Genomic DNA, 9,796 nt, shown 5'->3' on the forward strand with positions numbered 1-9,796 from the left:
GCAGTTCAGTAGAGCTCAGTAGAACTAACTAGTACCCATTAGAACTAACTAGTGTGCAGCTCAGTAGAACTAACTAGTACCCAGTATAACTAACTAGTGTGCAGTTCAGTAGAGCTCAGTAGAACTAACTAGTACCCATTAGAACTAACTAGTGTGCAGCTCAGTAGAACTAACTAGTACCCAGTAGAACTAACTAGTGTGCAGCTCAGCAGAAGGCAGTCTGAAGCCAAACGGGGCGGGCGCGGCTCAGCTGCTGTGGTCGGTCCCAAACCGCCAGGTTCTTTATTCAAAGGGAAACCGGCGGTGAACACAGACGCAGGTGAGGCAGGGGGGGCAGCCAGGGGTCGGCCCACTGAAGAGGAGGACACGGGGGTGAGAGGGCTGGCCCCTTCCCTGACCACCACGGATCTCACAGTACAACACAAGGGCACGCTTTGTTGAAATACCACACCAAAAGAACGCGATAACACGTCGCCCCGTGCCGTGACACCGTCCGAACACAGAAGCACTCGAGGACAGAGGATATGTTTTGTGTGTGCATTGACAAACAGAACCAACTCTCCTCTGTTTACATTGAAGAACTCTCTCGGACTCCCGCCGCTCGAAAAGTCAACAGGAAGTCCTTTGTGTCGAGATGTCAGACATGGTCTCCATGCCAACCGAATCAGACTGGTCCGTACCGGCACTGGTCCGGATACTGGTCCGGATACTGGTCCGTTGTCATGTCAACGGGGGGGGGGGGGGGGGGGGGGCCAGACTGGTAAAGACCGGTCCGTCGTCATACCAACGGGGAGCAGACTGGAGCCGACCGGTAAGTAGGTCACATCAACGGGGGGACATCGGGGTCGTCCACGAAGTCTTCAGAGAGGCGGGCTCCCTTCGAGGGGTTGGTCGGCCTCAGGGGCCCCCTCCCCTCCAGGGGGCCTCCCTCGCCTCCCTCCCGCGCTACGATGTTGGTCAGGTCCACCACGGAGCGGTGGGCGGGGTCCGCCTCCAGCCACTCTCGACCAATCACATACCTGCAAGGAAAGATGGATCAGTTAGGAGCTGTTCTTTGTGAGTTATTTTACAGATTGAACACGTGTTACATTTACATTTACTTTTAGGAAATTTAGCAGTCACTGTTATCCAAAGCGACTTACGAGAAGAATTTGGTCAGAAGAAAGAGGAACAACAATCTATCTCTGTCGGTACAGTAAGGATGTTCATAGAACCAGGTGCCAAGCACTAACAATCGCTAGGTTAACCTATTCCCCGTACACAACAAAGATAGCTAGGATAAGATGAGATTATCAAATACATGTCTGATACATGGTATGTTGCTCTCACCATGACGTCATGATCCATTCATTCATTTAAACCAATGAAAGTCAATTAAATTAAAACTGTAGCTACACTACATGCCTCTGGATCAGCGTCACTATCCTGGTCGAGATGTCCCAGAGTTCCCATCACGACAACGATAACCCTATCCATCTTACTGATGGACCCCTAATCAGGTTGCCATCGGCAACGGCCCCCTCGGTAACCAAATCCCAGGGTTCTGCCGAGCTTCAGTACCGACCGGGATCCATGGCGGATTACATTAGGGCCGGGTCACATGTGGGACGCGTTTGAAGATAAAAAACCACCGGCCCCGTCGGCCAATCGGATCGGGTCCGAGATGAATGGACGAGAGGCAGCAGCCAATCACGGGGGCCTCAGAAGACACTCAAAAGGATCGAGGGCTTGAGGAGTGAGACGTAACCATGGCAACAGGTTTTTTTTAACACAGCCCAGGGCCACTCAGACCCGATGTCACGGCCCCCGTCACTAAAACAATATATGTCTGGTTCCTCCTCAGACGACCAGCTGCCCACACGCCGTCAGAAGGAGACAACGACGGGCCGTCACATGGGACGGCCGTGGCTGCTGACCCTGAATCCGACGAGATGTGAATGTGGTTGGACCGGGGCCAGAGCGGGGAGCCCCACCTTGACCTGACGACCTTTGTCCCCACCGAAGGTCAATCCCCCCCGCTACGGTACGCCCTGGTGGCCCCTTCGGCCTCCGTCCGCACCGAGAGCCGGTACCCAATCCAATCCAGACCCCGACCCCGGAGCCTTCGCTTGACTGGGCGGGAGCTGTCCGACCCCCGATCCACAACGTCCCGGACGGATGTGTTTTTCATCTCGGCCGGCAGCAGCTGGATAAGAGATGTGTGAGCGAGGCTAAGAGGTCAGAGGTCGCTTTCTAATCATATCCCAGCAGGGGGGGTCATAAGTCTGCTCGCCCCATCACCCCCCCCCCCCCCTCAGCTCGGTGGCTGCTCGGCGCCTCCGTCCGGGCGGTGACACGTCGTGGCAGGACCCTGCATCACGGGAGGGAGGTGTGGACAGCTGAAGGCCAGGGAGAGGCTCGGCCATGAGGCGCTGGTAGCATCACAGCAGCCCGCCGCCACACCTAGCACGGCTTCATTACCAGGGGATCAGAGGGCGCTAGCGTCTGGGACGGTCAGGGCTAACGCCTAGCGTGTCAGGGTTAATGCTCAGCTGGTCAGGGCTAATGGCTAGCGGTTCGTGGGATGATGGCTCGCGGGTCGGGGCTAATGGCTAGCTGGTCGGGGCTAATGGTTAGCAGGTCATAGCTAATGGTTAGCTACGGCGTAGCGGCTCAAGGCTATACCGTAGCCACAGTGAGTTTAATTTGGTTTGAAAAGGCAAACCTTATCGGCCAGCGACAGACGCTCTTCTGAGTTCCAGTAGTAGTAGATAGTGACCGACCGAGTGACCGACTGAGTGAGTGAGTTAGTGAGTGAGTGTGTGTACATGTCTAGTTGACATTGTCTGTATTTTTTTAAGTCATTGTTATCTTTATTGTGCTAATTAAGTGTTGATTAAGTGTTAATTAAGTGCTAATGCCCATAGCCCAGGTGCCCTGCAAATGAATCTGGTCCCGCGTTCTGCATCGTACCTCCCTGCTCCTCCGGTCCGGGAGGTTCTGGACCGGGCCGGGGCCGGACCCAGGTCTCCGCTGGACCGGGCCGGGGCCGGAGCCAGGTCTCTGCTGGACCGGGCCGGGGCCGGACCCAGGTCTCTGCTGGACCGGGCCGGGGCCGGACCCAGGACCCTGGTGGCGGCTCGGATTTCCCCCGCAGCCTGGGAGTCACAGAGGAGGGTTGTGTGAGGGTGCTGTCCGACACGCCTGGGGTTATTTTTAGCCGTCGCCGTGGAGATAAAGTACGGCATAACGACGGGCCAAACCCCCCCCCCCCGATAAAAGACAAGATGGGCACCGAGTAAATATGTATAAAGAACATAATTAACCAGCGGGTTGCCAGATGGATGGAGATCATTTTGGGGCCTTTAATTTCCGAAGCACATCGTTAGTAGCGGGGTAATTATGTGTGTGTGTGTGTGGGGGGGGGGGGGGGGGGGGGGTTGTGTGGGGGGGCTTTGTGATGGAGGGGCTCTGTGTGCAGGGCCAGGCTCAGCACATTACTCCTGTGGGGAACTTGTGAACCATAACTCGTAACTGAGGAGGAAATCGCATCACGGACGTGCTTATCTGACACCTAGTACATCACTCCGGCCCCTCGCCCAGAACAGACCGTGGCAGCACTAAGATGAGTGTGCATAAACACTGCTAACTATTCAGCCTGCTGTACGATGTGTGTGTATCGTGTTTGTGTCTCCGGAGGATACGTCCTCACACGAGCAGGTCAATAGAGGTGTGTGTCATAGCTTGTGCGTGTCTGTGTTTGTGGGAGAATGAGTGTATGTGTGGTGTGTGTGTGTGTGTGTGTCTGTGTGTGTCTGGAAGAATAAGAATGTGTGTGGTGTGTGTGTCTGTGTGTCTGTGTCTGTGTGTATGTGGCAGAATAAGAGTGTGTGCGGGGAGTGTATGTGTGTGTAGGCATGTGTGTGTGTGTAAATAGGTGTGTGTTTGTCAATAGGTGTGTGTGTGTGTGTGTGTGTTGCCATTACCCTGGGCATGGTGAGCAGCAGGTGTCCGGTGGTCCCGGACCTCCGCACCGAGCAGCTGTCGGGTCTCACCTCCGCCGGCAGGACCAGCTGAAAGATCTGTGGAGAGAGAGAGAGAGAGAGAGAGAGAGAGAGAGAGAGAGAGAGAGAGAGAGAGAGAGAGAGAGAGAGAGAGAGAGAGAGAGAGAGAGAGAGATCCCAGAGATAGTTTGCCAGTGTTATACCTCAGCTCATAAATCAGCTCCTCTCAACCCTATTAGAGCGGGATGGGGGGGGGCTGGTTCATACCGACCGCTTCGGGAACCTTCACGCGTAGGGAACAGAAATGTCCCTGCATCCCTTGATGAACGCCATCGATGAATAATGTTGTTTGTGTTTATTAAAGGACCGTTCACGCCCTGTTTGGTCGGAGGATGTTTTTTCTTGAAAGTGCTTTCCTCGACTGTCTAGATCCCCCCCAAGGGAGAGACCAGCGGAGAGACCGGCTGGGGCGGTTCGGCCATCTTTATCTTCATTAAAAATATATATATAGTGACACACGATTCTGTTCATGAATAAAGTCCACCTCGAACCCCGCAAACACACACATACACACACACACCGAACATCCTAACTATGTCTTTCTGCGTTACTACATAAATAACTCCCCCGATCCTCCCTTCACCCACCCTAACCCCCCCCCCCCCCCCCCTCCTGCCACCCTCTCGCTGGGGGATTTACGAGCGGTCCTACAGCTGTTTAATCAGCCCTGCAGGTCCACCGTGGAGGGAGGGGGGGGGGACCCAGCCCGTCCACTGACCTCATGAATCACGTGTCATCGGCCTCACAGACCGCGCGGCTCTCTGTTAGCCGCGCTGAATCAAACCGCAGTCTGGATGAACTATCATAAAACGTACCATGGTTTGATGCTCCTGAGTAAGATGAGTTGAGGTCGGTTCATAAACAGCAGTAGTGGGTACGGGGTAGCCCCTGGTGGTTAGGGGGTTCGACCCGCCCAAAGGTTCTGGGTTCGAATCCCAATGTCTTCAGTCGACCTGTAAGGCCTCCTAGAGCCAGACGACCCTTGACCCCTACCTGAAGGCCTTCTAGAGCCAGACGACCCCTGACCCCTCCCTGAAGACCTCCTAGAGCCAGACGACCCCTGACCCTTACCTGAAGGCCTCCTAGAGCCAGACGACCCCTGACCCCTACCTGAAGGCCTTCTAGAGCCAGACGACCCCTGACCCCTCCCTGAAGACCTCCTAGAGCCAGACGACCCCTGACCCTTACCTGAAGGCCTCCTAGAGCCAGACGACCCCTGACCCCTACCTGAAGGCCTTCTAGAGCCAGACGACCCCTGACCCCTCCCTGAAGACCTCCTAGAGCCAGACGACCCCTGACCCTTACCTGAAGGCCTCCTAGAGCCAGACGACCCCTGACCCCTACCTGAAGACCTCCTAGAGCCAGACGACCCCTGACCCCTCCCTGAAGACCTCCTAGAGCCAGACGACCCCTGACCCCTACTTGAAGGCCTCCTAGAGCCAGACGACCCCTGACCCCTACCTGAAGGCCTCCTGGAGCCAGACGACCCCTGACCCCTCCCTGAAGGCCTTTTAGAGCCAGACGACCTCTGACCCCTACCTGAAGGCCTCCTAGCGTGGCTCGGAGCACAACGTTATGACGGGATGTTAATGTTACGCAACGGTGCATCAGATATAGTCCAACTGCAAGGTTTAGGAACACCTCGGTACCTTTCCTTTGACGGTCACTCGCACGTAGGTTGGCTGCACGTCGACCTCCAACAGGGACGTATCCATGTGTCTGCGTGTGGCATCGTAGGAAACGTGGTTTTAGTTTGGACACAGGAGAATCCGAAACATTTCCTCCACACACAGAGGATTCATTCTTGGGTGTTGTGTGGGAAACAGGGCTGTTGGAAGGTACCTGTACACAGCCAGGTCCAGCTTGATGCTGTTGGCTTCCTCGTCCTCAGACAGACAGAAGTCCAGCCTGCAGAAAGGTCAGTCAGTCAGACAGTTCGAATTCCAGCATGAAGTAGTATCATGGTAACCCTTAGCAACTAATAAGCAAGTAACTAGTAACTGACTGTAAACTGACTAGCACCTGGTTATTCAAGTTAAGTCAGTAAGTGATTGAGGCTACAAGTAACTAGTAACTTACTAGTACATATTGATGAAGCAAGTATAGTAAAGTCAGTCAGTGACTAGATGATAGTTACATAGTACATAGTGAGTGAGTATAGTAAAGTAAGTGACTTGGGCTGGTTGAGGTTGAGGGCGCGGCCTTCGGCTGTTATGAGGGTCCTGGGGGTCTTGGGGGTCGGCTCTCCCTCCCTGCGGAGACACACAGGATGTACGGTCCTGGCTTCATGGATCTCACACATACAAACACACACACACACACACACACACACACACACACACACACACACACACACACACACACACACACACACACACACACACACACACACACACACACACACACACAGCTGCCGAGACTCAGCTAGTGAAGCGGTCCACACATTTGGGTAGTCAGTGTTCTTAGTAAGATCAGAGAAGAACTTCTTATGGATTCCATAATAAGGGATCGCTTTTGTGTGCGTGTGTGTGTGTTGGTGTCTGTTTTTGTGAAATAATCTTTGTGTATTGGTGAGTTTAGGTTTTAGTCACTGTTTTTCCATCGGCCTGCCTGTGTTGGCATTTGTGTGCGTGTGCGTGTGTGTGTCAACACATCGCACATCGACAGTAGTCCATCAGCGCCTTGGCTAAGAGTTAACGAAGGGAATTGGAGGTTTTGTCACAGAGTTAATTATATTGCGTTAAATTAAATCTTGTGTTTTTTCCCATTATCTCTTGCAGTGGAGGTAGCAGTGCTCCAACAAACACATGACCTAGGAAACTGTGGGGTCACAGTGACCCCCATTGGCCAAACACGAGTACTGCGCCCCATCGTTCAACAATATCATAAAATTGAACTAATAGATAACGTCAAACAACGAGAGCGTCTCGCCCTAACATTGTTGCGTGGTGATTAAAAACTGGGATCCCATCCCATAATAATAGCAACGCGCTCAAGTGGTTTTAGATCAATAGAGTAAAGACTACTCACAAGTTTGTAGTTTTCTGCTTGGCCTCCAGGTGGCGGTGTGCCTCCAACCGAGACTCGGGCGAGAAGGCGCACGGCTTCTCCCAGAACTCTCTGTCCTGCCGCTCCTCCTCGCTCTCCTCCCACCCAGCGCTACGGACACCATGGAAAAACGAGTTTCACTTAGTTTCTCATTTTATTTTAGTTACCTCATTGCTGGATACGGGCGTGGGTGGGAGGCTGCTGTGACATTACAAGTCATGTCGCAAAAATGTGTGCCATCGGAAGGGCATCCGGATCGATATGGAGGACGGATCAGTCTACCCAGTGGACTGCACCCCCTGGCCGGCTCATCAACCCATCATGCATCTGGGTGAACCCGGCCACCTGTGATGTCACTAATGGGACCACTTCAAACTTGCAGAAGCCCGGTGCTCCCGTCACCTTTTGCCCCGAGGGGCTCTCCTCTGCTCCGCCCCAGCGGCTCCGCTCCGCCGCGCCTCCTCCTTCTCCTGGGCCCTCCTCCGGGCGTACGCCTCCTCCTGCCTCCGGACGCTCCTCCTCAACTCCTCCAGGCCCTGCTCCGCCCGGATCCTCTCCGACCGGCTCACCTCCTGGCCGTCCAGCGACTGAGGGGAGAGGGAGAAGGCTGAGTTACCAGTAACTTTACCTCTAGCTAAAAGTATATACCTGTAGCCGGGGGGAGGGCGGCCAATACATAGCGCCGGTAGCTACCAGTAACTACCTGTAGCTACCAGTAACTATACCTGTACTTACCAGTAACTACCTGTAGCTACCAGTAACTATACCTGTACTTACCAGTAATTACCTGTAGCTACCACTAACTATAGTAACTATACCTGTAGCTACCAGTAACCACCTCTTACTACCAGTAACTACCTGTAGCTACCAGTAAATATACCTGTAGCTACCAGTAACTATACCTGTAGCTACCAGTAACTATACCAGTAGCTACCAGTAACTATACCTGTAGCTACCAGTAACTATACCTGTAGCTACCAGTAACTATACCAGTAGCTGCCAGCAACTATACCTGTAGCTACCAGTAACTATGCCTGTAGCTACGAGTATACAGTATACCTGTTGCTACCAGTAACTATACCTGTAGCTACCAGTAACTATACTTGTAGCTACCAGTCACTATGCATTTAGCTCCCAGTATATACCTGTAGCTGTGGGAGGGAGGCCACCACATACTGCCGGTACCCCTGGAACGCGGCACAGGGGTTCCCCACCAGGAAGAGCTCTCGGAGGTGGAGGTTGTGCTTCAGCGAGGCCACGCTGCTCAGACGGCCCACGAAATTCACCGTCAGGTCCAGCTTCTTCAGGCTCTCGCACCCTGGCAGCCAAGCATTCATCACCGTCACTCAGTCTATTTCTTATAGGCGCAATGTGTATCATTTCACCTTTTTTGTGGCTTAAAATAACCAGGATTTATCTGAAGTGTCTGTAATAATTATTTTTATTCGAAGTCCCCCACCTGCCAATCGGGCTTAATCTTACACATTGCGCCTTTAATGTAAATAGTTAATGTTGATATTGACAGATCACATCAATCGCTCAAAATTATGCCAAAATCCTGGGATAAACAACACATAAATTAAATTATCTCTACTTAAAATATACACCCAAATAGTTCAAAATTAATATGAATCTGGTGGACAGCAAAAACAGACCTATATTAAAACATTATTGTTTTACGATGTGTGCTGTTGTTGTATCGCTTTCATAAAGGTGACCTTGGGTGTCTTGAAAGGCGCCTCTAAATGAAATGTATTATTATTATATTATTATAAACCAACATGGGCTACGAACCCTCAAGGTTTTCAATGGCTTCAATGTTGTTCAAGGCCAGGTTCAGATACTCCAACATCTTCAAGCGCCCAACGTTCTCTGTGGATCACAGTTTATGTAAAACATGTTCATTTAAATCCAGTGATGAGCAGGGGCCCGAAGGTGCCCCAGCCGGGTGCCCCTTGCTCAATGAACATGGGCACGGCACTGTTTACAGACAGACAGGCCCCGATGGGCAGGACGAACCTATCCGGGGGATGAGGTTGTTCTGCAGGTAGAGGATCTTGAGCTCTCGGCACCACTTCTCCAGGTGTTCAATCCTCTCGATGTTCTGTTGATGGAGGGACACTTCCTCCAGGGAGAAGATCTCCCCCTCGTTGTGCTCCGCCCGCCTACGCACCATGTCCTCCGTGACTGTCGAATCGAGCGCACCCAACAGACATACTCGATAAAGCTGGCGTTGACCGTTCACTGATGATTGATTCAACGACTTATGTTGCTTAAAAGTCTGCTTGAAATCCCTCGTGGCCTCCCAAAATAACAATTTTTACATGAAGTAACCAACTGAGATAATACCTGATTCGAAGTTGACTTACTATAAACCATGTTTCTGCTTCTGCGTCCTTCTACCTCGCTGTGGCGTTTATCCGTTGCTATGGAAACCGAACGCATCGTTTTTAACCGTGCGTGGTCTTTTATTTTGAAACTCCAGGGGCGGAAGCGCCCTTGACGAACCAGAAGGAAGGAGGTGACTGCCTATTAACAACAAACAAGACGGACTGCCGCAACGTCGTCCCCTGGCCGGCCAAAGGGTCACTTTAACCCGTCCCAGAACCAGCTCTGTCCCCGTTGGCCGCGGGGCGACCCGGCGGACCGCCGTCTGACCCATCGTCGCGCTGCTGCTACTGCCCGCGGATCGCAGGTTGGGAAAC

At 52.7% G+C, this 9,796-nt stretch overlaps 1 protein-coding gene across 1 annotated transcript; it reads right to left on the reverse strand.

Moving 5' to 3' along the window:
* Positions 1-251: 251 nt before the first annotated feature.
* Positions 252-9,586, reverse strand: dnaaf11 (dynein axonemal assembly factor 11). Its single transcript, XM_060058064.1, has 12 exons — positions 9,461-9,586; positions 9,111-9,278; positions 8,886-8,963; positions 8,237-8,409; positions 7,494-7,678; positions 7,074-7,202; positions 6,218-6,295; positions 5,886-5,951; positions 5,693-5,762; positions 3,966-4,061; positions 2,953-3,137; positions 252-1,019 (listed from the first exon to the last, which is right to left on the reverse strand). Exons 1-12 carry the CDS (start codon positions 9,534-9,536, stop codon positions 821-823), a joined length of 1,503 nt encoding a protein of 500 aa, XP_059914047.1. The 5' UTR covers positions 9,537-9,586; the 3' UTR covers positions 252-820.
* Positions 9,587-9,796: the final 210 nt, after the last annotated feature.

This window comes from Gadus macrocephalus, chromosome 8, assembly GCF_031168955.1.
Source record: "Gadus macrocephalus chromosome 8, ASM3116895v1".
Taxonomy (NCBI): Eukaryota; Metazoa; Chordata; class Actinopteri; order Gadiformes; family Gadidae; genus Gadus; species Gadus macrocephalus.

Bases quoted from the DNA above. Each gene is read 5' to 3' on its own strand.
- dnaaf11 (XM_060058064.1), bottom strand. From the start codon at position 9,536: ATGCGTTCGGTTTCCATAGCAACGGATAAACGCCACAGCGAGGTAGAA. The intron at 6,296-7,073 runs GTGAGTAGTCTT...GTGTCTCCGCAG, and splicing joins AAGCAGAAAACTACAAACTT to GGAGGGAGAGCCGACCCCCA. The intron at 5,763-5,885 runs GTACCTTCCAAC...TGCCACACGCAG, and splicing joins CTGGACCTGGCTGTGTACAG to ACACATGGATACGTCCCTGT.